The 27,944-nt window shown below is 37.1% G+C and overlaps 3 protein-coding genes across 3 annotated transcripts; all 3 read left to right on the plus strand.

The window, feature by feature from the left end:
- Positions 1-1,280: 1,280 nt before the first annotated feature.
- LOC127024692 (arylacetamide deacetylase-like 4) lies at positions 1,281-8,667 on the plus strand. The gene is made up of 4 exons (XM_050909314.1): positions 1,281-1,436; positions 5,789-6,005; positions 6,803-6,866; positions 7,890-8,667. Exons 1-4 carry the CDS (start codon positions 1,281-1,283, stop codon positions 8,665-8,667), a joined length of 1,215 nt encoding a protein of 404 aa, XP_050765271.1.
- Positions 8,668-15,089: 6,422 nt separating this feature from the next.
- Positions 15,090-20,369, plus strand: LOC127024690 (arylacetamide deacetylase-like 4). The gene is made up of 4 exons (XM_050909312.1): positions 15,090-15,272; positions 15,656-15,872; positions 19,197-19,260; positions 19,595-20,369. Exons 1-4 carry the CDS (start codon positions 15,090-15,092, stop codon positions 20,367-20,369), a joined length of 1,239 nt encoding a protein of 412 aa, XP_050765269.1.
- Positions 20,370-23,277: 2,908 nt separating this feature from the next.
- LOC127024691 (arylacetamide deacetylase-like 4) lies at positions 23,278-27,867 on the plus strand. The gene is made up of 4 exons (XM_050909313.1): positions 23,278-23,454; positions 25,630-25,846; positions 26,254-26,317; positions 27,093-27,867. The coding sequence occupies exons 1-4, from the start codon at positions 23,278-23,280 to the stop codon at positions 27,865-27,867; spliced, it is 1,233 nt and encodes a 410-aa protein (XP_050765270.1).
- The last annotated feature ends 77 nt before the right edge of the window (positions 27,868-27,944 follow it).

The following is a 27,944-nucleotide window of genomic DNA, read 5'->3' on the forward strand; positions in this document are numbered from 1 at the left end:
ATTCTAAACAATTAACAAACAGTTTCTAAAGTCAGGAATCAAGTCTGAGGTCTTCTTTCCTATGCAGGTCATGGATTGTGCATTCTAAAGCTCTTAAACGCATTCTCTGCGTTTAAGTTTCGTTTTAATATACATGTCAAGGTCAGCTTATCCCTTGCACTCTTTTTTTTTTTTTTTTTAAGGAAAAATTTTACATACTCATTTTACTCATACTGCTATTTTACAGAGTGAGAATCTGTTGCCTTCACGGTTTGAGCAGGCTGGTAAAAAGACACTGTTCCCAAAGGTGACATCATATGAGCTGAAAAAGCTTTGCTTTACAGATTTTTTTGTTTCAGGTTAAATCTTATCCTAATGATTTGTGTACTGAAAAATATGTTAGTTCCAGAGGAAGGCACAGATCCTAAAGCTCACCACAGAGTACACAGAAAAGAGCAGGCTGCTGATGTCTAGTCATTGCTACCAGCACTGAAACCATGAAGCCCAAGTCTAGTTTTCATCGTATTTCTACCTGGAATGACACCTGTAAGTAATATATTCATGAGAAGACAGAGACTGCAGTACTGTAAGGCTCAACCAAGAGGCCCTTAAAAAACAAACACAAACCAAACAAACTTAACAGTTGGTACAGGCTTTTACCTGCTGGAGAAAAGCTATCAAGGAGGATGAAGCAAGATGCAAAGCACTGACACTTCAGGCTGCAGCTGCTTCTGGTTCCATTAGACTCAAAGATGCAACGGCATAGCAGTGTACAAAATCAGTCATCAAAGGTGATGAAACATGTTTGCGACACTGAAACCTCAATTTCATTAAAAGTCTGAAGCAGCAAGGTGTGGAGGCACAATAAATCAAGAAACTGAGCAGCTCTGAAGATGATTACTAAGAAATCCTGTTCCACAGGAACTCAGAAATAATACAGACTTGACTGTATTCAAGAAATAGGGAGAGACACAACAAGTTTTTGTCTTCTCATAACACTGATGCCACAAATGGTATATCAAGCACTGGTTCTATGGTGATGGGCACAGACTCAAAACATGTTAGCTGCAAATACGAAAAACTGCTTATGCAAGCCTCTCCCACAACTAATTGTTACTGTCTGTTTAATTGTACGGATTGCCACATGTTTTCATCTTCCTATTGGCATTTTTAAAAGCTGGATGATGGGATATGAAGAGAATTGTTAATCCTGCGCCTTTACCTTCAGAAATCCTTCAGAAGTCAGAGGGGGAAGGAAGCCACACCTGGTTCCTCCATTTGGCTGCTAACAGTACAGTGAGATGGAAATACTCCTAGCGATTTTTCTTGCTGTTTTAACCGTCTTTGTGGCAATGGCATTCTATTATGAACACCCTAAGGCAGAAATCCCTCATGGATTTAGTCAGCGTCAAAAGCTTTACATTTTTCATTACGTCCTGAACTTCGTGTTTGGGCTGGTAAGTAAAACTTGATTAAAACTGAAGTTTTAAATTTTATTTCTGATAGAGGGGTAATGGATTAGTGAGGGTTTTTTAGAATAAATTTTTAAATATATTGCAAATATGCAACTGGATTAATTTGGTGATGTGAGCACCACTGCAGATACCTTCAGCTCAGCTGGGTATAATAGACTCTACTGCTTGCTATACAGCACCAAAGGTAACAATATGGAAAAATAAAATTCTGCAGAATGTGTAATTCCCATTTTTTTCTGATGGCCTATGTTTTAGTTTTTTAATCCTGTTGCCTCAATGCAGTGCTGGAAGGCTTAAGAAGCTTACTGCACTATATATGTGGAACTTCTGCTCTGTATAACACAGTGCTTATTTAGAGAATGAGCAACTAAACGACGTCTGTGACCTCAGTTCTCTTCTACAACTGTATCGCTCTAGTTGTGAGCCATCTGAAAGACAGCTGCCACCTTCATCTTTTGCCTTTCAATATGACTTTCTGGTTTGAGATAGTACACATAATATTAAAGCTGTCTTTCTGTGTCATTGTTTTTGGGCACATTTTTGGTCCTCCCTTGTTTTTCGTTCCTGTTTCTCTTCAAAACTAAAATGCGATTTCCACTTGTCTTTCTGTTTTATCAATTATCCTTTCCTGAATTAATTGTTGCCGCTGTCATTTTAAAAACACTTCTTCTGTGATGCCTAAATCAAGCTTCTTTTCTTTTAGTTGTTTAAATTGTGAAAAAACCCTTCCGTTTCTTTGGCTTGTGCATTACATTTCACTTCGATTGCATGTTCTAATGTTATTATTTCTTCCTCCCTTTCCCTGCTACATTGCTTATTAAGTTTTGTTTGAAGTCAGCCAGTAAGCTCCTAAGAACATGACTCATCATGTCTCTTGAGAAGTGTCCCACCCAGGCCTGAACACTGCTACGATAGCAAAGCAATGCAATAAAACAGGATAGTAATTGAAGTCAAATTAAATTTTCTTACATCAACTACACAATGTGTGGACTTCCACATTTTCAAAACACCGTATGAATACTCTTTATCCATCAGACAAAGTTTTATCTTTCTGTAATTCATATGTAAAAAGCTAAACAGCAGAATTTAGAAATTTACTGGTGATTAATGTAGTTTTTAACTTCTGATCTTATAATTTTGTATCCTTTCTGCTGGCCAGTGAGAGGCCAAGCAACAGCACTGTACCACATCACCTCAAAGGAGCAGAAAGATAAGAATATTAATGTATGGTTATACAAAAGTTTAAATGCAGGTAAAGTCCAAGTCATGTAGCAACTCCTGGTATTGCTGTTAGCCCAATTACTTATGCCAAAGTAGCCAAATCCTTTCAAGGGATGACAACCCATGATGCCAAAACTGCAGGGAAAATTAGAGTTTACTAGCATATCCAGTCTTCAGCTGGGACAAAAGATGCATGTGAAGTCACTGGAGACAAACCAGTTTGAAGTAGTTGTGCCCAAGCTAATAGATATTATGAAGAAATGCTTGCATTCACCTATGAGGATATACTTAAATAAAACCAGCTACATCTTAATGTTAATAAAACTTCTTCATTGAAAAATCTATTAACTTATCTTTATTTTTCATCTAATATTCAGTCTATAAGAAGAAAAATTGACATATCAGTAAAGGTAAACAATAGCCAGGGGACTTATGACTGATCCTGTCTGGGAAACAGAGGGGCTGATTAAATTATGCTACCTACTGTGCTAATAGTTCTGTAAGCTTCTTGTACCCAGTTTATTCTAGTAATGATTTAGGTAGAAGGGCTGGCACAAAGTGCAATTCAGATGAGTGCTGGGGTGTACACAATAGGCCTTTGTACCTGTGTAAAGAGGACAAAGGACCTTAACACCACGGATAGCACAGCTCTGTCACATCCCTCCCACAGACATTTCTGTATGCATGTTGATGCAGGCCTTAGTTCTTCGCTTGAACATGTATCTGAACTCCCACTTCTAAGCTAACTCAGCTGTTACACAGCTTTTCTCCTGGTGCATGGAAATCTCCAGGTCAGCTGTTGCCAGTGGGATCAGTTTTTCAGTATTTCACTGTGAATGCCAGACACTGTTGCACTTAGTGTGACTGCAGAGGCTGAGTTAGACAATGCTTCAAATGAGGTCGCAGTTGTCTAGTCCCATACTTTGACTGTCTTACGCTACCTGTAAGTCTTTATTAATTTTCAAGCTGTCACGTCAGCTATAGTGTTAGAAGATCCTTAATCAATATGTAACCAAACTGTCCAATTACTGGTCTACAAATTATACTACTAAGCAACCGCACTTATTTACAAATGTCAAAATGTAGGTCATGTTTGACTGACTTGTGTAATCACCTGCAAAAGAACAAGCTGTATGAACATGAAGATCCTGAAAGTAATAAAGAAATCAGTGATGCATAGTCTAGCTATACTCTAAGTGTACCTTTATGTACACATAGCCCAGTCTTGCAGCTGTCATGCAAGTGATCACTTTTTTCCAGAAACTGCAGGCCAAAAACCGATACCTCACTGTGAGGGAGCATATATACTGAAAAAAAGGACTTGAATCAGGAAACAAAGCAAAAATGTAAATTCTGCTGGTTCTTGTAGAACTTCTATTCACAGGAACTGTACATTTTAAAACAATACAATTTAAAACAACAACACAAGATGAAAATTTCATTAGCATATTAACAGAAATAACTATGACGATTATGCGTCATAATGCTAATTACAGATGTCTGCCATAACTGTATGTTGTTGCAGTTAATCCATAGAAGATATTCACAGCTAACAGTGAAGTGACTGAGAGCAATATAAACAAATGCCAATCTCTGTGAAAGCTGACCTGTGAAACTACTGCAGGTTTAACAAAAATGAGATGTCAGACTGCCAACACTAAACACAGTGGTTGATAAGGACTCCTATTTTTTTTTAGTATTTCCAAGACAAAGATGATCTTTATATTATACACAAACAATATAGCTAATTACAGGTTTAACCTTTACTGTTACAAAAGTATTAGTGTGAGGGAACAAAATACCGGAGGGATTTGGGGTTCAAAGAAACAAAATTATTCTCCCATGGACATCATACAGGAGTTCTGTAGAAGGAATCAGTATGAGACTAAAGATGATCCTTCTTGCATATGGGATCAGCTCCTCAAATGGCCTAAAACAGGATACCCACATCAAATTTAACAGGACCACATTACTGAGCTACATGAGGTCTGTGAAATGTGAGGTGAAAGCCACAAGACTTATTGTGGGTTTTTAAGATACATGCAGCATATACCGTTGTAGATGCAATTCTTTTTGAAATACATATGCATGAATAACGGCAACACAACAAATTAAATTACTCATTAAAGAAGTCTACTGCTGAAGAAGAAAAGTACAAAATTTAATCCACTATAGTGGAAATACAGTGATACTGCCTCATATTTTTCATCTTGAGCAGGAATAGACTAGAGCAGACTACAACTGAAACAGCTTAAAGCCATCCAGATGCAATGAAGTAGACTAGCTCAGAGTGACATAAGAATCTTCAGCCTGAGTATTTAAGTAAGAATGACTGAGCTGTGAGAAGATCAAGCTAAGGTTCAAAGCTATTCTTGTTCAGGAGGCCAGCTGCGGTAGATGCTATGGAATTTTTTTTCTGCAAGTTAAAAAGTAGCGTGAGTTTGGGAAACTAAAGTATTAGCCAGGTTTCTTCATCCAAAGCTAAAGTTTAAAATGCTGTAACTACTCTCTCCTTATTTTGTTCAGGCACATGGCTACTTAAACACCTGACAAGTTGAAGTATTTGACACCTTCTTTTATCTACTATTAATAGTTTGATTTTTTTCGTACTCATAAAAACTAAAGCCAAGATTTCACCACTGAAGAATGAAATAATTTGAAAAACACCATGCTCTCATCTAACAATTCTAATATAATCTAGAAATTACCACCAAAGCTAATCCTATGTTCTGCTAGATAGTACTGGTAACATTTTTGCCAGAGATGTAAGATGGTATTAATGAGCAAAGTTACTGCTCTTCTGTGAAAGCAACTCTCAGGCGGGCTTTCCCACAAGCTCAAAGGCCTCGCTTTTGGAGAAGCATGGACACAAGGCAGCTACAGAAGATAAATTCATCCATTCCTGTCAAATCTACTGCTTTTTGAATTTCAGATTTTGGTAGGTATTACATTACAGTGAAGATGTATCCAAATCATCACCATAACTGGCCACTTCATTGTAAGAACCATCAGCAAAGCTTGAATTCACCATGAAATTTTAAATTTTTCATGATTAATCTCCAGGTAAGATGGAAATTTGCACTAATTAGTGGTTTCTTTCCTTTTATTAACAGGCAAGATTTTTGGATAAAGTAGGTATCACCTCAGAGGTCTATTTCCTCAGGGCTGTAATGGATGGAATACCACCATTAAAAGATAAACATCTTTTTATCAAGGACTTAAGGTTTGAAAAGGTTAAAGTAAGAATTTACCAGCCAAAAATATCAACCACTGGCCAAAGAAGAGGAATCCTTTATTTTCATGGAGGAGTTGGACAGTTTGGAAGCATTCGTAAGTAATATAAATAATATGAGCTGTAACTACAAATACTATGTAGTTTCTGATCTGATATGGTATTTCTTAAATGACAAGACGAGTTAGTAGGTTAAGCATTATAAGTAACAAAATTAATTTCAAGACAGCAGAATAATTTTATTTACATGCAGTAGGCATCATGTTAAATTAGCTTTATAAAGGTCATGTATCTAGAACTTTTATTCTTGATCATTTATAACACCTGTTTTCTTCCTTCTTCTCCCTCATGCTTACAAGAAAAGTTGAAAATCTCATTAGAATTTTATTTCTTATTTTAAAGAACCCAATTTGTGTTCACATGTGTGTGCAAGCTTGTGTGTATGTGTGTATACTGCTGTGTGTCTTTATAGTGGCAAAACAAGGAAAAACACGTTTTGGCATTTGAAATGGAAAGGCATAAGAGATTAGATGGTGGCTTATGCACAAGAAAAATTCTTGTGCTAGATTTAGCAGGGTTTTTTTGGTTTTGTTTTTTTAAATAACTTCTCATCTTCAATACCACTTTAGAAGTGGCAGCAGTGGTGCTTTCTATTAACTAACTTTTCAAAGGGGAGATTGAAACAATACATTGGTGTAAATTCCAGGTTTCTTACTGCCAAGAAGATTCCCACAGACATAATGAAATTGTGAGCAATGTCCAGACTAGACCACGCCACTATAAGAGAATTACAGCGTAGCATTAATCACATAATAGAGACAAGAATTTCAAAATATTTTCATTCAACTTATTTTTAAAGCAAGTTACAAATCCACTGAAATATTTTGTTTCACAGGGGCCTATGAAAGAACATGCCGCTATCTCGCTAGAAAAAGCAATTCAGTGGTTGTGTCTGTTGGGTAAGTGGACTCAATCCAGACACACAATATGATAGCCATTTGTGCCTCCTTCTAGGTTTGTAAGTCTTTAATGCATAGTCACCACAAGCCAAGTTCCTTGTAAAGTGCATACAGTACTTAAGTTTAATGATCACATGTGTTTCACCAGCACTAATCACTCTTAGGAAGAATTAGTCAACTAATCCCCACTTGCTTATTTCCAAATAAAATCCATTATAATAATTTTATAATCTGTAGCCACTGCTAAGAGGTGAGGATGTTTTTGTTTCCTAAAGTCATATCCAAACCACCTTAAGTTGAAAGCCAACACTGTGTTTGAAGTGTAACTGTTTCTGTTGCCCAGTTGCCCAGACTACTAAATACTCATTTTAGTAGTAGTTCTGAAAAACTGGGGGGGGGGATATCCACATTTAACTTGCAATCAACCTGAGATGAACATTCAAAATATTTTTCTGACGAGTTGTAATGCATTTTTAAAAGAACCAATTTCTAAAAGTTCAGAAAAATAGTTGGTGTCTTGGAAATTGATTAAAATTGCACTAATTACTATTTACATCCTAAAATACTTGAAGAACCATTAACTCTTATTGATTCTGTCTATAAAGAATTCAGCTTATCGAAAACCACTGAAAACCTTTCATATTTTCATTATCGATTTTCTATGCTCATATTCTCTAACAATTTGTTGGGAAATGTTCACTTCAATTTCCAACTAGAATTGCTGATACCTGATTCACACATACCTGTCTTGCCACCTAATTCTATAATAACGCAGCATGTGCCTTCAGTCACCTAAAAGATAGGTAAAGAAGTATTTTGCAAAGATAGGACAGTGTACTGATTCCCCCAAACATTAACAATAGTAGCAAATAATACATCACGAGCAATAATTACAATCGATTCTATTGCTGTAATTATAATCTCAGAATATCTTCCTATCTTCAGAAAGAAATATATGAATGAAAAGACAATGCGACCATTCACTAGATATGACTATGTTAAAACACTTTCACTCCTATTTAGGTATCGCTTAGCTCCTGAGCATCCATATCCAACCCAGTTTAAGGATTGTCTCACTGCCACCACACACTTTATGAGGACTGCACAAGACTATGGAGTAGACCCTTCTCGCATTATCATCTGTGGAGACAGTAGTGGAGGTACACTCACTGCTGCTGTTGCCCAAGCACTGGTGAACAGAAGAGATCTCCCAAAGCTGAGAGCACAAATCCTAATATATCCTTTTCTCCAGTGTGTGGACTTTAATTTGCCTTCTTATCAGCAGAATGAGGGAGTCCCCATTCTGTTAAAGGAACGAACCCTTGCTCTTGGTTTGAGGTATCTTAATAAAGACTTGTCAATCATGGAAGCAATATCTAAAGGCTGTCATATTCCAGAAGATTTGCAACTGAAGTATCAGAAATGGGTGAGTCCTGACTACATCCCTCATGAGTTTAAAAAAAGAGGCTACAAACCAAGTACAACACATCCATTCTCAAAAGAAGTCTATACACTGATCAAGCCTATGCTTGACAATGTTTTTGCACCACTGCTAGCTGAAGACAGTGTTATTGCTCGACTTCCTGAGGCTTTCATTTTGACCTGTGAATTTGATGTGCTCAGAGACGATGGACTGCTGTACAAGAAACGATTAGAGGATCATGGTATAAAAGTGACCTGGTGCCACCTGCAAGAGGGATTCCATGGAACAGTATACTTAGCTGTTTGTGGTGGGGTGATAGCATTCCGATCTGGAAATAAAGGCCTGGAAAACATAGTAAATTTTCTAAGATTGATGTAAAATTCCATTTCTTGCTTTCCTCTCCTGACTTCTATCTCTCATTGCTTGCAAAGATTTTTAAAAAACACCCTCAATTTTCCTTTCCTTAAATAATCTTCTTAAATTTCTGCATTGCGTCTGTCTTCTTTTTACCCAATAAATTGATTTGGTGATGGCTTTTGCTTCATTTTCTCTTACAATAGGCAAAATCAGGTGAACTTACCTTTCCTTCCTCTACCACCTCTTCAGAGTTTTCTCCTGTACCCATAAAAGATCTGGTCCCCATGGCAAGTGTTTTGCAATGCAATTTGGCTCAACAAAGTTCTGATAATATTAATACACAAACCATGATTTGAGGACAACTTGGGGCAGGTAACAGGGCATGAATCTACAGGTTAAGCGTATAATGAGCACAGTCAATGATTTATCAAAGCCTATATCTGGTGAAAGCTGCATTTGAGGCAAGCTTAAAGAGAATTGAATATAGCAGAAAAGATCCGAGCATAGACATAAAAGAAAGAAGTGGAAGGAAAGGAGAGGAGGTCAGGAAAAGGGTTAGGCTGGAACTACAGATGTTATAAAAAGTACTGGTTAAGGAATACAACATCTATTAAAAAAATCACGCATATACATTTTATATATAGATAAAGACATATGGGAATATACAGTAATATCAGTTACTTTACAAAGAGCTTGTATTAACTGTAGGCCTGCACTGTCTGAAGCAGGAAGCACCTTCTCATAGAGGAACAATGTAAAGTGGCAGTATATCACAAAGAAAAGGATTCAGGAACAGATCAGAACACTGTCAGGACCTGAAAACTAGTGAAATGCTGGAAAGTTCAGTACAGCTGGGAGGTCTTGACACTATTTGAACAGCTTTGTGTTACAGGAAGATGTTAAAAGAAATTAAGAAAGGGAAAGCAAATTGTTGTGCATCATTCCAATCACCAGATGTCAGTACACAACTGATTTTTTAATGCCAGCAGAATAACCTAGCAAACTTCTTTGTGCTCTGGGCACAGAATATGAGTACCTGAAAGACATTACAAAAGGTCAATCTGTGTTTTAGACTTAAATATTTCTACTGAACCTGTTGTTATGCCTTCATATACTAAAGCTGTATGTTTAATAACAGAGCACATTTTAAGCCATAACAATTTGAAAGTTAGATTACCTGTTCTAAACCAATCAAGTTACAGTGGTTTATTACAGAAGTCTACAACTTCAATTACCTTCTGCTTTGCTACCTTTACATTACCTCTTTGTACCACTCTAGTTAAAAGTCAATATACAACAGCAAGTATTTTGAAAAACAAGCAGGCAATTTATTAACTCTATTATTTATAAATAATATTATTTATTTAAAAGCATTTAACATTATTCTTTCCCTATGATGCACATTCTCTGTACTGCTCCTGAAATAAATAGGCATAATCCTGCAAACTATAGCTGCTTTTATTCCTGTCAATCTTCTTTCTCTGACTGTCCATTACCTCAATGATTCATTGTGTTTGCTGACTCTCTCATGATAGTGAAGAAATTGCTAACCTAAATATTTAGAGTAATGAATCTTAGACAAATCTGGCCACAGCAAATTAAGGCCAGTTGCAGTTCTTATATTTACATTCAAGCTATTTATGACTTAATAAGAATACATTTTGGTGTGGTGACCTGTCCTGAAATCCCAGGTGGATGTTCCAGAGCAGCTTATTTGTGTGGAGCAGAGTTCATCCATTCTGAGGAACAGAACTGCACAGCTACCAAGACACATATATCCAAGAACTTGTCCACATTTCAAAATGCTACATAACAAAAACCTTCTGTCGAGTCACCATTTCAAAAATGTACCTGCGCTAAATTGTACAGCACAAGATCTGAATTTCTATTGCTGAATGCTAATACATAATATTTGTCATCATTTTTATTTGATTTTTTTTTATACAGTACAGCTTTTTACTGCAGAATTTGTTAGCAGATGTTTAACCCAGGAGTCATTTGGAAGGGATAGACTTCAAAGAATAACTTAGAGGAAGAAAGGTTAAAATAAAGACTAAATGAAAGATGGTTTTCAGTCATGAGTAAGAGCAAAATGCATAGGGAGTAGCTACTAATTTGGGTGGGGAGATGGAGATAAAAAAAAGGGAGGACACCGAAAGGTAGGTAGGAGGCAGGCTAAATGAGGAAGTAGATAGATCAAGAAAATACATAGCACCTTTAAAAAACAGTATCATAGAGCACACACTAAGCTGTAATTTCTTAAAGCTTCTTATTGTCACTGTAAAGGGCATACTAAATCCATCTCACAGATCAGAAGACTAAGGCTTACACGTATGAAGAGGTCTGAGATGCTTTCAGTTATCTGTTTACATAAATACAAGAAAAGAAATGTGAACTGGAGGACAGTAAATTTCTTACATGCTCTACTTGGTAAAACCGAAGTTAGTTAAATTGCACTACCAAGTTTAACTGTCCTACTAAATTACCTGGAGTGGGAAAGAAACAAAAAAAAAGCACGCCAGGCAAATTATATTTACCAGAGTGCTTCATTTGGAAATGCACATTAAAAAAAAAAAAAAAGGAACATATCAGAAGCTATTATTTCTGCTTTTAATTCTTCTTTGGAATACACTATTTTTTCCTGTTTTCTTAGCTTTATGCCTTCCAGTTAGTTATTGAGCCTGGCTATACTTGACGGAATCAATACCTCAGTCATTATAGCTGGCTACTTTACCATGCTTTAGTTAATCCTTGTAGTATTTCCTGTATTACACATAGTAGCTCCGCAATAGTCAACTAACTATACGCTAACTGTAGGCTGTGTTTCCCAACACAGCCTACAATCAGAAGTGAAATGTTTTGCAATGTTTTAGAGAAAGACATTACAAGAAAAATAGTAACACATGACATTCGCATAACTCATTAGCACCAACTACCCTGATACTTCCGCCTTTATTAGTGTTTGGTTTGAAGGCTGCCTGCCTCTTATGCTGATAAGCAATTGATGTGAAGTTGATAAGTTTTATGCATTCTCAATCTACAAAGAGGTCTGTGATTCCACATCTACATAAGCCCTATAAAACCCGACAAGTTAAGCTGGGAGAAAAAACAGCAAAAATCATATTTCTTTGAATAGGTATTGTTATAATACTTCGCCTTCCCATCATTACTATGACCACTAGAAATATGCTGAAAAATTAAGAAAAGAGTGAGTTTTAGAGGTAACTAACTTCTTGCATAAACGGAGGCTCACTGATGAGAAAATGGGAAGAATTTACTGAATTATTGTCAATTCTGTACTCACCAACTGATATATTAAACATGTCAGTTTCCAGCAACACTAAATTCAATGAATAAAGTATCAATTTTATAAGCTCTGAGTAGCTGACTGTTTTATAAGAATAAAGAACCGTATGCGTATCCATAAGGCATATTACAATGCCAAACTCCAAGCTGCGTCAATTTTCTCCAGTTTAGTGGAATCTCTTGAATCTTCTTTAGCTAATGCAAGGCTGTTCTCATCTATGGACAGGTAAAGACTTTGTGCAAGCTGGGGTTTTGCAATGAGTTTGCTGAAAGAATAAAAGAATGGATGTAGCAAAACACATCAGCAAACACCTACAGTTTAAGGAGCCACTACTAGTAGCTTTTTATCCAAGATGGGTATCTATCTACTGCCAGAAAGAGAAAAAGCCTTTTTGTTTGCAAAGATGTAAGGTCCTCACTCCATGGAGTGGATTGAAAGGGAATAAAACATTTTTTTGACAATTTAACACCTCAAAAACAATTGGGAAAAAACAAACACCAAAAAACCCACTGACTGTTAGAAACGTGAGAGACTGACAGCGATCACAGGTATTTGTATCCATACATCTGCAGGTACAGGAACGGCTGACCAAACTGGAAATATTTGAAGCATCTCTGAACAAGCATCAGGAGAACAGTGACATGCAGCAACAGGATTATTTGAGTCACATGAGCATTTTGAAATATAAGGCACCAAATATCATGAAACAGTTGTGAATATGAGCATCCCCAGAAGGACTGAGTAGCTCTAAGACCATGGGATTTGCTCGATTCTGGAAAAACATGGAAACTGGTAACAGGACAGGGAGGAAGGACTGAGGTGCTCACATAGCATACAGTTAGAATATGCTCTAACTGAGCATACTCAGACTATGCTCTAAGAGTAAAATATTAAGATATTAAGAGATTAAGAGTAAAATATTAAGACTTATTCTGAAACTTTACTTAACCAACATTTCTTTAACAACAGAAGGGCTATGATGCATAACTGAAAGATTTTTGTTCGAACTGTCACGACTGTACAACAGATTCTTACTGAAGACAACTGCCAGGGCATAACATCAAAAAGCAAACAAACAAAAACCCCAAACTGTTCCTTTTTAAATTTATTTTTAAATAAAAAAGACAGTAAAGAAATATTCCTTCCACTCTATCAGATCCATCAAAGTTTCAAAACAGAGATGGCATCTGTGAGGTGTTTTGGTTTTGATTAAAGGTGTTTAATTATTGACTCACTGAACACTGTGAAGAAGAGACTCCTGCCAATATGGTGTCAGCAACAGCTCATACAGCTACAGCAGACATACATGTCCTCTTTGGTATGAAGCTTTCATAATCTGAACTGATCTATTCCAAATATCAGGTATTTAATTAAATTATTATTGGTTGCTCTTAAACGTTTCTTATTGCCACTGCAGTAATAAGTGCCTTTATGAGTTTGCTCTTCTTGTTTACAGGTTCTTTTGAAAGCACAGAATTTTCCTCCTCTGAGGATTCAAACATAAGAAATCATCAAGAATGCTGAAATACAATATTCAAAGCTGATCTCCATGTGTTAATTTATCTCAGGATATTTTGACTGATGGCACAGACATCAGAAATAAGCACTTAGTAAGAACTGTGTTGTTCTGCTGTTTTGCTGGGAATATATGGCAAAACAAATACTCAATAAAAAAACCCACAGGCTGTGCTATAATATCACACTACATAGAAACTATTTACAGAACTAATAACCAAAAATATCAATAGGATGACCCTTCTGTGTGGCAGGAAAAGCCCTATGGATAAACACTGATAAGCTTACGACAGAATGAGCATTGACAATGAGTATCTGGGTTTGGTTTCAACACTCTACAGTCCGACATTTGTAACTAACTATATTGCTAAATTTGTGCTCCATGTAAGGGAAAGGCGGCCCCAAATCAGCCAACCTCAGCAAAGAAAAAGCTCTTGCTGTGAACAGCTGATGATCTGCCTATTTCACAAATCTTGGTGCAAATTTACATTGCTTTATCCCACACGTTCTTATCTCCACAAGCTAAAATTGTGCAAATCAGCTGTCATGATTGCTTTGCTTTAAATACTGTGCTAATGAAGCTAAGGAATAATTCAGTTTTCAGACTGGCATTTCACTTTAAAAGCCAGGACAGGAAAAAAGTTTGGAGCTTTAACTTTAAAATTGTGTGGAAAATGAAATTCCGATAAGAAGAATACAAACCAGAAGAATTATTTCACCAAACAACTGCCACCATCTTTAATCATCCCTCACTAATACACATGTATTCATAATGCCTCTACATTGAACTACAAACAAGAATTACAATGAATATAAAAATCTGAGAGTTTAATTAGTGAAAAGCTTTTACCAGAAACAATAGTGGCTTAAATCTACAAACACACCATCATGTACCTGGAGAGACCTTAATGTATGTTAAGACTTGCACTGTCTAGCACTGATTTTACTTGTACTCCTACTCCAGGGCGAAGAACAGTTATCTATGCACAAAACATCTTGCGCAGCTAACGTAATGTAGACACACATCACATAAACAGAGCAAATCTTTCTGCCAGAGCGTACCACAGGTTATACACCGAGCAAATGTACTCTTATTTAAACCAAAATTAAAGCATGAACATGTCTGTGCATTCCACCATGAAACAAAGTTTATCAAAACAATGTGGATTTGAATATTTTTATTCTCAGCGAAGTGTATATCTCGATGACAACTTCAAGTAGCCCCACATCACTAAAATTTAACGCTACAACAGGAATGTCCATCTGTAATGATCCACAACAAACCAAACACAGACAATCTTCAAATAAGGGCCCCTCTCAATAATAATTTCTCATTGTTAGTGAAGAACTCATGATATAAATCAATTCCACATACTTTGAATTCCACCTTTTGTAAAGGGTAAAAACTTCCCTCTTCCTTTTTTTAGTATAACGAAATGTTGCCAGTAATATCATTAGCAAAAGAAGGGTGGAGAAAATTAGGGTATTGCAACATTAATAAACTTTTTATTTCTGCTTATGAACTGAGTGCTTAGTCTCCTGTGAAGACACATCAGAAACACTTGAAAAGAAGGCTTAAGACAGCATAGGTTTTTTTAGCATTCACTTCCATTGAAGTGAAATGGCATCTGTTTATACAACTTTAGCAATAATAGGAATGGTTTTAATTTCTCCTGTTATAATACCAGCACTGTTTTTAGGGGGGTTATTTTATGATTTTTTCAATTCAGAACTGCCACCTGGAATTGACCAACCTCTAAAGCTTCGTTTCTTCCATTCATTGCTGATTACAACCATGATCTTGGTAAGTTAACTTTCTTAAAACTGAGGATTTCACTTTTATTTTGGTAGGATATTTGGGAGCTGGAAGATAATGGCTTAAGAAAAAAAAGAAAAGAAGAAGCAGCAATTCACCCCCCTGAAGCCTGTAAGCATTGTTATATGACCCATATCATGTTAAATTAACTCATAAAACTGATATGACTAATCTTAAAAGCTTATTTAGATTTTTCAGTGCATCTGTCAAATTGCAGCCACTTTACATTGGAAAACTGTTTCACATGAAAATTAAAAAAAAAACCTATACGTATATTGTACCTATTGGACTGCATGTACATATAATAATGCTATCTATTCAGAAGCAAGCCTACATTACTCCTCTTCTTACGAATTCTTTCTTTTCAACAGGGAAAGATTTTGGAGAAGCTAGGGATCTGCAGTGATTTAAGCTTACTGCGAGTTGTGCTAGATGGAATACCACCATGGAGAGATTCAAAACTTCTTATCAAAGATATCAAAGTAGATGAGGTACCATTGAGGATTTATCAGCCTAAAAGGCCACCTACTGGCAAAAGAAGAGGAATACTATATTTTCATGGAGGCGCTGGCACATTTGGGAGCATTAGTAAGAAATCAGCAAGTTTTATTTTTAAAATCAAATCCAAACCTTTACATTTTTACCTTCAGACATGTATCAGTCAATATCTCACCTGTCCTTCCTAATGACAATAGCCTTTGCAATCTCAATACTAACTGCAAAGCACCTTGCGGAATTAACAGTCTAGCGCACAGTTAAGGGTAATCACATTTCTACTTCCCTTGGGCTACAGGAGAAGTTGATGAAAGCAGCTCCTAGCAGATGTGAGGCTTCTAAATCCAGAACTGTGATCCAGAAACCCCTCAATCAGCTGTCAGCTAACAGCAGAGGGACTCTGCTCCTCCTCCTGTTGAAGCTGTTCTGAGAAAGATTCAGTTTGTTGCAGCAGAGAAAGAGACACCATTAAAACAAAACACATATGCTTAGGTCACTGTGAGGGAAGTTAAGCTCACAGGATGTTCTTGTACTTTAACTAATGACTAGCTGAAAATAAGATACAGCAACAGTCCTGGAGTAAGGCTTGGAATCCATGTCTCTTCCCTCCTTCTCTGTTCTCCATCTTTTCTGGAAATGTAACTTAGAATCCTTTTAGGCTGATACGGAACTCAGCCTAGATCTGCTTTCTGGAATAATTACAGGATCATGAAAATGGCAATGCTGTTGCTAAAAAGAATACATTCTGGCTTCATTCTTTGGAACAATGCTTTGGTTACTTCTCAAGGAGAAATTTTTAGTTTTGGATCTCAACTGGACTAAAGTGTTTCCTGTAAACCTGGACAGACCCTCAAAGTGCAGAATTTAAGATATACTTCTGTGCTCAGCACTCAACTTTTGTGTAGAAACACTACAAAAGTCAGTGTTTCTCAACTCACAGTCCATGCATCAAAGGAGGTCTGAAAGATACAACATGGTCCAAGAAAGAATTTAAAGAATACACAAAAAAAAAATCTGTAAATATATTCCCATTCATGCAAACAAGGAATCAAAACGAAGGAAAATATAAACAATAAATGAGCATTAAAAATAGGACCAAATGAGGGGAGTTTGATTCTTGTGGTAACACTGCACAGAATACTTTCTTTCTTTTTCAGAAAGGGAGACAACCCTTTGATTGTCTCAGTAGCTGCTGGCTCCGCCTCCTAACTGTGCTGGATCTCCTTCTGAGCAACCAAGTCTATGTGTGCTTTGTGTGGAAGCCAAGGCACCTAACATGGAAATCTAGATTTCATTCCAGGGGTCAGACAGGGAAGTTTGTGGGTTTTGAATCCTTTACTGTTTCAAAGGGTAAGTCTCCACTAGCACAATGTTAGGCAGACTTCAGTTATCTGCAAATGAGTTTGAGAGTCTACCTAGCTTCGTTTAGCATCATGCAGAAACAATAACGTAACTTCTAGCAACTTAGGTTCCATTCTGCACTGTGGCAGAAATAATCTACCCTTGTTTTACTGCAGAGCACATTAGCCTGGGTGGAGTGATAGGCTGACACCAGCTGTGATGCTACTAGTTCTAGAGCTAGTTTGGGTGGCAGTGAGGACTCAAGAGATAAGCCTCTATGATCTAAGTGAAAGGTGAATTCCTTTCTCTGGAAGAAAAAAACACATCACAAAGTTGCATAGTTGTAGTTGTTGTTCACAACACAATTGCTGTCGCACAATCAGCACACTGAGCTAGCTATATCACATGCCATGGATTAATATAATACCCATACCTATACACTGACTGTAGTACGTGACCTTTCATTTGAATTCCCGTTGGTACTTGGTAACAGGAAAGCAAATAACATAATGACAAGTTTTTAAAAGGACTTGGGGAATCTACATACTAGTAAGCCTGAAGTCTGCAACTAGCAAATTAGCAGAAGTTACAATGAAGAACAGAATTAGTGGACAGATAAATATGACTTACTCCTTAAAATCCATACAAATGGAAGTCATGCTTCACAAATCAATGTCAGCTTTTTAAATGAGTCAGCAAATACATGAATAAAGGAGACTGAGTTGATAAAACCTACTTTGATTTCCAAAAGAGTCTCTTAAAGAGGCTACACACCCACGACACATGAGGGAAGGTCTTTCATTTGGATAAAAACTGATTAAAAGAGAGAAAAAAGATGGGTTGTGGGAGGTTCCTGTGAGATTCCCATAAGGAGGTCTGTGCTGGGACCCGTGCTAATCAATACATTCAAAAACAGAAAAGATGGTGAAAGCTGATATGATACCAAGTCCTTCAAGGTAGTAAATGGATGGCTGAAAAACTGCAGAATGTCTTTATGATAGCAAAGGATTAGACAATAAAATGACAGGTGAAATGGCGCGAGAGTCAAACAGATGAACAGAGCATCCTAACTTTATAAACAGAACAATGGACTCTAAGCAGACTACTCCCTTGCAGGAAGAAGATCTTGGGATTATGGTAGAAAATTGCCTGAAAATGTTGACTTAGTGCACAGTAGCAGTCAAAAAGCAAATAAAATGCTAGGAATTATTATTAGGAAAGGACAAAACAGGAAACTTCTTTATGCCACTGTAATAAATCCATGGTGCATCTAAATACAGTATACTGCTTATAGTTCTGGTTCTCATACCTCAAAAAGGATATAGCAGTACCGGAAAGACTCGGAGAGAGGCTGCATAGGTGAGAAAAGTGCTTCTGTACAGAGAATAAGAGAATAGACTATGACTCTTCAGGCTGGAAAAGACAGATAAAGACAGATACACTAAATGTCTACAAAATCATGAGAAGCAAGAGAAGTTAAACAGGGAATGATTATCCACCATTTCTTACAGTACAAGAGTTAAGGTCACCAAATGGACGTAGTGAATGCCAGGTACAAAATGAGCAAATAGAAATGGTTCTCTGCACCTTTGTAAGCAAGCTATGGAATTCTTCACTGCACAAAGTTAATGTTAAAATCATGGGCTCAAGAAGTGGTTCGAATAATTCAGGGAAGAAACATTAATCAAGGGCATTAAATATAAAGACACAGTTTCTGTCTCAGAGTGCCCTGAGCTGCAACTTCTTGTATGTTTCTATTCCTATACGCTTGTCCTCACCTTATGCTTCTCCTTAGACATCTTTTGTTGACTGCCAGCTGAGATGTGACACCAGCCTAGACAGACTTCTATTTTTACCTAGTATTACTATTCTTACATGCTTATATTATGCCCTAACAACCACTGACCAATAACCAGAAAATATGTTAACATGTAAAGACCGCATTGCATAGCAGAAGTTACTCATCAGTCTCATGTTGCAGTGCCTTCCACAGAGCATATGTTCAAGGATCTATGTTTTCATTTCAAAAGGATATTTGATTTTTAAAATGTCATTTCTGATAAACTTTCTCTTCAGGAGCCTTTGAAAGAATATGCCGCTATATTGCCAAAAAATGCAACTCAGTGGTTTTATCTGTTGGGTAAGTGCTACTTTTACATAGAAGCATTTATGGCAATACAGTTCACAGTTGAAACGTTTCTGAAAAATATGCTGAAAATATTTACTATTTTAGATTGTGGTCCCTATTTTTCGCTTTAGCCTTTCATTTAATTCAGAAATGTGCTTATAAGCATTCTAAAATAGCTGTAACACCATTAGTTTGTCTTTCCAATCTACACTAGTCAAAAACAAATATAATCTTCAAAATTTAGAAAAAAAGGCCTACATAACTACCATACCAGTCAATCATGAACAACGCAAATTATTTTTTTATAATTATTTTGACAATAACCACAGTATCTTTGACATTTCAGTTACCGTTTGGCTCCTGAATACCCATACCCAGGGCAATATTTTGATTGTCTCAATGCCACCTTATACTTTATGAGGAATTTAGAAGAGTATCATGTGGATCCTGCTCTCATCATCATTACTGGTGACAGCTGTGGAGCTAATTTTGCTACGGTTATTTGCCAAATACTGCTGAATAAAAGAGATCTCCCAAAAGTACGTGCTCAGGTCTTACTTTATCCAGGACTACAGGGGCTAGATTTTGATTTGCCTTCCTATCAGCAGAATGCTTCAGTCCCCCTGTTGTTTCGGAAGCTAGTTATCTACTTCTGTTTTCGTTATCTTAATAAAGAACCATCAGTTTTGGAAGATGTCCTACAAAATTGCCATGTTCCTGAGAGTATGAAACGGAAGTATAAAAAATGGGTAAGTGCTGACATTATTCCTGATGAATTTAAGATTAGAGGCTATGTACCACAGAAATCCACTTCATATAAACCTGAAGTTCATGAAGCAATCAAAGAACTTTTAGCAATAACATTTTCCCCACTTTTAGCTGAAGACTCCATTATTTGCCAGCTCCCTGAATCCTACATTGTGACCTGTGAGTTTGATGTGCTTAGGGATGATGGACTGTTATACAAGAAGCGATTAGAGGACAATGGCGTTCAAGTAACCTGGTATCATTCTGAGAGTGGCTTCCATGGAATTTTAGCCTTTTTTGGCTATGGGATTTTTTCCTTTTTATCTGGAAAAAACATAATGGATAATACTGTGAATTATATAAACAGTTTATAGAAGTATTTTTCAGAACAAAGATGCAAGTCTTACATTATCCTTGGCGAATTTGTACTTGGCAAAGCACGTAAACACTTCTGATTTATGTTTTGGATTTTGACTGCATTTTATACTTTCTAATTTCTCCTTCTGCAGTGCCTCTCAAACAAATGTTGAGATTATTTAAAGCACCACCATTCTAGAAAACATTATTATAAAACCACACCAATATGACTGAGATGCAAAAGCGAGGCACCTGGCACATACTCTTTCACCTCAACTCCAGCAATTCTAGTATCTTTGCATGACTGGCACAGATTCAAGGCAAGCAGCAAGAACATCTCTTCCTGAAGATTCTTCGACTGCCCAGAAATGCTGAAGACAAGAAGCGGGGTCTACTTTGGCCCTTGTGAGAGACAGGAGATGGTTAGGGTATTGGATGGAGAGCCGAATGACTGAGGTTCTGAGAAGTCTTATGTCAGATAGTGAAATTGCAGTTATGCATTTTAATTTCTAGGGTTAGTTTGCACAAAGACTACACTTTTCTTGAAAAAGTGTAGTCAAAAGAAAGGCTTCTGTCTGAAGCCGAAGTTCTAAACTGGAACTAGTATGGGTTTGATTTTGTTTGGAATCTGAGAAATGATGTTTTGTGTTGGAACTTGATTCTTAAACTGGAATCCCTAAACTTTAATGAGTGTGTACATGTTAGGAAAGTGCAGAGGTGAGACTTCTTTTCCTTTTTGTACTCTTTATTTTCCTTTCAAGGTTATCTTATACTCAAGACTACTTGTTATGCTACGTTTGTTGAAACAGTTCTGAAGATCACAGATGTAAGAAGGTAGAGATGCAGAACATTATATTATATAATATTATATTATATTATCACTGTAATGCTGTGGCAATTTTGTGATGCTTTCAACAACAACAAAAAAACAACTAGCACTTCAAATATTTCTGTTACAAGAGAAAGTTACATTTGCTAAACACATACTCACTGATAAACCTAAATGAACACCTCATGGTGAGAGGAACAATGCAACACTGGCAGACAGAGACCACAATCTTGCTAATTCCACCTAGTCAAATCTGTGCTGTGCACAGTAATTAATTTATCAGACAACTGGACTATTTAAGACTATTGCATATGATCACATAACTGTGGAAACACAATACAAACTGAAAGTCCAAAAACACCATTGGGTGGGCTACCTTTTTTTTTTAAATCTGGACTTGTTTTTAAACAAAATATTGCCTTCTACTTCAGAATATTTTACAATGACCATCTGCCCTATTAAAAACACTCAACTTCTCACTGGAAAAAATTAAGAAATTCCATTTTTTATAACATTTTCTAACTAAAATGACATAGTACTTTCCCCCCATTGCTTACAATTTAACTAAAAAAAAAAAAAATTATAACATGGCTGCTTAATGGAGTTAGATTTTTACGTCTTTCATTTCCCTGGGAATTTGCAATTTCAACAATGTTCTGACATCCTAGTTGTTTGAAGAGTTGCAGACGCAGATTCACAATTAATACCTCAAGCATCATTTAAACTACAGCATCTCTACATTAGCTCAATCCTGTTCTACAGCAAGAACAAGATGAAGCAGTTTGATTTGAAACTCTTTAATTGCTGATTACGTTAAGACATTTTATGCTGTACCTGTTGCACACTGAGAGTTACTGAAGTTTACCTGATAGGAGGTAACCTAATCATGAATCTAAACTCAGCCTCCTGTGTTGTTTTTTAACCACGTTCTTCTTTTAGAAGAAAACACAAATACTAAAAAAACTGAGCTTGAGGTAATGACATAATTTTATAGGTGCATCTTTCCAAAAAAACATTGGTGACAATCCATTTGGCCCTTTAGAGTGATAATCATCATATGCAGTGTCCTGGTTTTGGCTGGGATACAGTTAGTTTTCTTCTTAGTAGCTGGTACAGTGCTGTGTTTTGGATTTAGTGTGAGAATAATGCTGATAACACGCTGATGCTTTAGTTGTTGCTAAGTAGCGCTTATCCTAAGTCAAGGATTTTTCAGTTTCCCATGCTCTGCCAGCAAGCAGGTGTGCAAGAAGCTGGGAGGGAGCACGGCCAGGACAGCTGACCCAAACTAGCCAAAGGGATATTCCATACCATAGAACATCATGCCCAGTATATAAATGGGGGGGAGCTGGCTGGGAGGGGCGGATCGCTGCTCAGGCGTCGGTCAGCAGGTGGTGAGCCATTGCATTGTGCATCACTTGTCTTTTCTTGGGTGTTATTTCTTTTTGTTTGTTTGTTTTTGTTATATTCCTTTTCATTACAATTATTATTATTATATTATTATTATTATTCTTAGTTAGTAGTGTATTTTATTTTACTTTAGTTATTAAACTGTTCTTATCTCAACCCACAAGTTTTACCTTTTTTTCCTCCTGCCCACCCCACTGGGAGGGGGGAGGGGGAAGCGGCCACACAGTGCTTAGTTGCTGGCTGGGGTTAAACCACAACATGCAGGCTCCTACCTCTGCATACCCCTAGAGAAACTCTTCTTCAGAATAGTGTTTTATAGTGTCACAAACTCAAAGCACACAAATGCCCTGTGTCCATTTTCCACCTCGAATTAATTTAATATTAATGCAGTTTATTCATAACACTCTTCTCCCAGCTAAGGACTGGTTTCTTGCAAAAACTCCAAAATGCTGCTGGCATAGATCTTTTAATGAATTCAGGACTTTGACCAACTTATCTTTTGTGAAATAAAGGGAACGGGGCGAAAGAAAGTGGGAGAGGGAAAGTACCTACTAATGTATTCGTAAAAGGGGGAGAAAGGTTTTTACTAGAGCAACCTTATGACGAACAAAGAATCAGGAAGTAATAAGCCAAAGATATCTGGGAAAGTCAAATCAAAGACATTTCAGATCACTTTGCTGCTCAGCAAAATGGCAGTTGTATACACACTGCTGGTGTTATTCTTAGCAGTTTTTGTTGCTGGATTTATATTGTTGGTCATGGGGGCAATTAATTTTGATTTCTCCAACTCAGAAATTCCTCCTGGAGTGAATCAGCCAGTAAAGCTCCGAATCATTCATATAATTTTAATAAGCAGAGCTGTGGTGGTAAGTTAACCTGGTGTGATTTCTGGGGGAAGAACGGTGAACCTGTAGATTTTAAACTTAATGCAATGCTAGAACCCTGCTTGGAATTAATTTTCAGAGAGGAGAGCAGGGCATTGCTATCATGCTGCGTGTTGTATTTAGAAGCTCACCAGATTTTTTACACTACATTGCATTATTACAGTCCTGCCTAGCTCTTACATTAGGCAGTATGTAAATGCTAACGCAAGCATTTGAAAGTCTGACTGTGCTTCTACAACGAATTGTGCTAACGTAGCAATAATTTGATTAAGAACGCTTATACATGTTGGATCATTTACATTCTAGGTTCAGAATATATCAGATGTCTTTGGGCCTTGCTTTCAAGCTTTTCTTGGACTTGGGGATGAGGAGTTATGTATTTATTGTGAAGATAAAATTAGAAACTGAACATTTCAGAATTGGTTCTGGGAAGGGGGAGTTCTTGTCACACAAGTGACAAAATTAGGCAATGTTGCCCAAGAGGAGCTGAAGGAATTCCATCTCCCCTGAACACGTATTTATAACTCCTGCAGCAACTAAGCAGGCTTGTCTGATGGGAATGAGGGGTTCTGGCCAGCCCAGCTTCTTCAGGTGAACTGGTGTGTAAAAGAGTGGGAAGCTAACCAGGCCACAAGAGTTGAAGCTCTTACCAGCACTCAAGTTCTGGTGATCTCTGCTGACAAAGGATCTCACTGAATCAGGAGTATTTCCATGTAATGACATGTACAGATACTGTGATGACAGCATCTATATGACAGATGTATAGATGCTGAAGGTGTTAGAAATACATGAGATAGCAGAAGTTGTGCATCTATTTAATAAATTACTTAAACAGCTCCAAGAGGGACAAACTATTTAAAATGAAAAAAAAAAAAAAAAAAAAAAAAAAAAATCTGTCAGAAATATTCTAGATTATAGTGGACCATAATAAAGAATTCTAGCTATATATTCTCATGCTTTAGCTGCACACAAGTTGTAATTAGAAGAGATTACTTCACTTAAGCAGCTGGAAAAGCCAGTTCTCTTTTTATCATCTATACACTGCTCATTAGTACCATAAACCAGAATTGTATGCTGCAGTGTAAACAACACAGGATGAAAGAAACCAAACAAGTTGAATGTAAAGGTGAGAATATTCTTTGTTCCATTTCTGCTTGGAAAATATCAAATACAAAAGAATAAATCATTTTATCATGTTTACATACAATCAGAGACACTAAGACTAGTTTCTATAATTAATTAAAATCAGTATGTTGCAAAATGTATTAGTTTCTTCAGCCTCAAAATCAGGCATGGAGAACATTATAAATAGCTGGAGTCACTGAAGAAAAGGTCTTTCACAGGTAAATATACTGAGACTCATAACACTGTACTGACAATCCATACTAATGTGGCAGTCTAATAAGAAATATTCATAACAAAGTACTGAATATTAACAGCTCAATCCAAATCTTCATAAGGACCAAAGTACTGGTTTGGCATGACTAAATAATGTATTTCAAAACAGAGGTTATGCCTTTTTTTTTTTTATTTTGGCAAAGTTATGTTGGACCAGTAGCTCTCACTTGTATTCTTTTCATCTTCTGGTGCCTGGCATGAATATCACTACGGCATACAGAAAGAACAGAAGTTTAGGCCTACTAAATATGTCAGGATCTTCTTGTCAGTGCATCGCACACATCAGTGAAGACTTCCAAGATGAATCAAAAAGCAATTATCAAATATATTCTCAACTTAGTCAACTCTACTTTGGGCAAGTGTCCGTATCATGAAAATCAGCACCAGAACTATCATCTTTCGCTATGTTTTCACATCTTCTCAGGGGCAAGGACAGAATAACCAGTGAAAACCAAACTCATTTTCAATGTTAGGTAAAGGACCGCTCAGAAAGCAAAGGGATATATTTCACCAGTCTTTGTTAATGCTGCATTGTTTTGGGATTATGTTCGTTGGTGAACACTGCTGTTCATGTGACCTCTCATGATGCTACTGTTATTTGTTCACTTGTACTATACCTGTACAACTACTCAAATATTTTATGATTGCCCTAAAATATACAACTTAAGACATCATGAGTATACTGCCCATACAGTTCCTTTACTTCGGAAAATACAGAATCCCTTGAGTGAACTCCCTATTCTCTTTGCCTTTGAACAGGGAAAGATTTTGGAAAATATTGGCATCTGCAGCCAGGTTAGCTTTGTCCGGTACATGCAAGGTAGAAAGACTCTAGGAGTGGACCCGAAGCTCTTCATCAAGGACCTGTGGTTTGAGAAAGTGCCTGTAAGGATTTATCACCCTAAGGCTCCATCTGCCAGCCAAAGGAGAGGAGTTATGTTTTTCCATGGAGGAGGATGGGTATTTGGAAGTCTTGGTAAGATATCTAACAGAAAAAATACTATAATTTAGTTAAAGAAGTATCTACTTCAGAAATGGTAAATTTGATTGTTGCTTGATCTGTAGCAGTTACGAAGTTTGAGTATAACCAGAGATGCACTCTCCTAAGTCTTGCTGTGAGAAGAAAGTATCTGCTGTGCATTATGTGATTTTTCTTAAAGACAAGGACAATGAGATATGAGGGGAAAAAATACAGTAAGCAAATACTGAAATAGGAAGATGAGGGGGTACAAAAGATCTGAGGAGCTATGTAGGAAGGGGCAGAGAAAAGTAGAGAGTATTTTCTTCTTGCAATTCTTTGACTTATGCAATAGACAACATTAGTACTCCGGCAAAAAACCAAACCAAAACAAACTCAAACCCCACCAAATATGTTTCTTTCAGAGACCCATGAAAAGCTATGCCGCTCTATTGCCAGAGAAAGTGAATCAGTAGTTGTATCTGTTGGGTGAGTCTTTCCTCATGCTGTTTTTTAGAGATTATTTCCTATAGTGTAAATATTACTTTATAGCTTCCCTGATCATAGCAACAACCATTCTCAGAGAAATGTTTCTGTGGGACTTGTCAAGCATGCGATTTACAAATTCACTCCGCTCCTGTTTGGAGCCACTGAAGACTGACTCAGGCTAAATTTTCACTGCCGGACTACATCACAAATAATGCTTTGGGATATCTAGCTGGAAAATGAAGTCTTGAATGAATATTTTCAAATTCCAAACTCAAAACTGATAGTAAACAGATAGTGAGCCACATATTCTATTTAATCCTTATTCAAGGAAACTCTGCTTGATGCTTATAGAAGCACTACATGAATGACAAGCTAATATCATCATCAATATACTGACATAACGATTTGGATTATGAGGATATAGTTGCACTGTAACAAAGCCATAAAACAGAAGTCTTGTTATTTGTATCCGACCCATGGAAAGCTAAAGCGTAAAACGACTAAATGACTGTCAAGAAAACCTAGACATAGTTGGCAGCTGAGTACTCTTCTGTTGTTAAAGACCTGAGAAACGTCCTAAGCAGACGATATCCTAACAAGTTAACCTGCACCATCTAGTCCAACTAGCCGCAGTTTATTTATGATCCACCTGTGGAGAAAGGGAAAATTCTGAGGTAATCAGGGTATTGCTGGTGGCAGGAACCAGTATTTTCAGCAATACATTTAAAACTAATATTTCCTTCTTGTACTTTTGTTGTGTCCTTTTGTGTACTAGGTATCGTTTAGCCCCTGAACACAAATACCCTGCTGCGTATGAAGACTGTCTTCATGCCACCATACACTTCATGAAGAATATCGAGCACTATGGGGTGGATCCTGCCCGTATAATTATCTGTGGGGACAGTGCTGGGGGCAATCTAGCAGCTGCTGTTAGCCAGACCCTTGCAGGTAGATCAGACCTCCCCAGACTACGTGCTCAGATCTTGATCTACCCAGGCCTTCAGGCACTGGACTTCAATTTACCATCCTATCAGCAGAATCGGGGAGTCCCTCCCTTATTCCGAGAACGTGCCGCTTTCTACGTGTTACAGTACCTAAATGGGAATGCATCAAATCTGGAAGAGGTCTTGGAGGGTTCCCATATTCCTATAGATATTAAATTAAATTATAGGAAGTGGATGAGTCCAGATAACATCCCCGAAAAATTTAAGGTCAGAGGCTACAAACCACATGTGCTACTTGACTGTACAACCGAAGTTTATGAGACAGTAAAAAGATTCTGTGAGCCCAACCTGTGTCCACTGTTAGCTGAAGATGCTGTTATTCAGCAGCTGCCTGAGTCTTTCATCTTGACTTGTGAGTATGATGTGCTGAGGGATGACGGCTTGCTTTACAAGAAGAGGCTGGAGGACAACGGTGTTGAAGTGACCTGGTACCACCTCGAGGATGGATTCCATGGAATCATAAATTCATTTAATAGTGACTGGTTATCATTTTTGGCTGGAAAAAGGGGTCTTGACAATATTGTGAACTTTCTAAAAAGCTTATAGAAACAATTTTCTTTCCTTCTGTAAGAACTGCCAATTTTCTGTAGTCTTTTATGCTTCTAAATTCCATATAAGAGGTT

This window comes from Gymnogyps californianus, chromosome 21 (genome assembly GCF_018139145.2).
Source record: "Gymnogyps californianus isolate 813 chromosome 21, ASM1813914v2, whole genome shotgun sequence".
Taxonomy (NCBI): Eukaryota; Metazoa; Chordata; class Aves; order Accipitriformes; family Cathartidae; genus Gymnogyps; species Gymnogyps californianus.

Bases quoted from the DNA above. Each gene is read 5' to 3' on its own strand.
- LOC127024692 (XM_050909314.1), top strand. From the start codon at position 1,281: ATGGAAATACTCCTAGCGATTTTTCTTGCTGTTTTAACCGTCTTTGTG. The intron at 1,437-5,788 runs GTAAGTAAAACT...TTTTATTAACAG, and splicing joins TGAACTTCGTGTTTGGGCTG to GCAAGATTTTTGGATAAAGT. The intron at 6,867-7,889 runs GTAAGTGGACTC...ACTCCTATTTAG, and splicing joins TCAGTGGTTGTGTCTGTTGG to GTATCGCTTAGCTCCTGAGC.
- LOC127024690 (XM_050909312.1), top strand. From the start codon at position 15,090: ATGGCATCTGTTTATACAACTTTAGCAATAATAGGAATGGTTTTAATT. The intron at 15,273-15,655 runs GTAAGTTAACTT...TCTTTTCAACAG, and splicing joins TGATTACAACCATGATCTTG to GGAAAGATTTTGGAGAAGCT. The intron at 15,873-19,196 runs GTAAGAAATCAG...CTTTCTCTTCAG, and splicing joins TGGCACATTTGGGAGCATTA to GAGCCTTTGAAAGAATATGC.
- LOC127024691 (XM_050909313.1), top strand. From the start codon at position 23,278: ATGGCAGTTGTATACACACTGCTGGTGTTATTCTTAGCAGTTTTTGTT. The intron at 23,455-25,629 runs GTAAGTTAACCT...GCCTTTGAACAG, and splicing joins TAATAAGCAGAGCTGTGGTG to GGAAAGATTTTGGAAAATAT. The intron at 26,318-27,092 runs GTGAGTCTTTCC...TTTGTGTACTAG, and splicing joins TCAGTAGTTGTATCTGTTGG to GTATCGTTTAGCCCCTGAAC.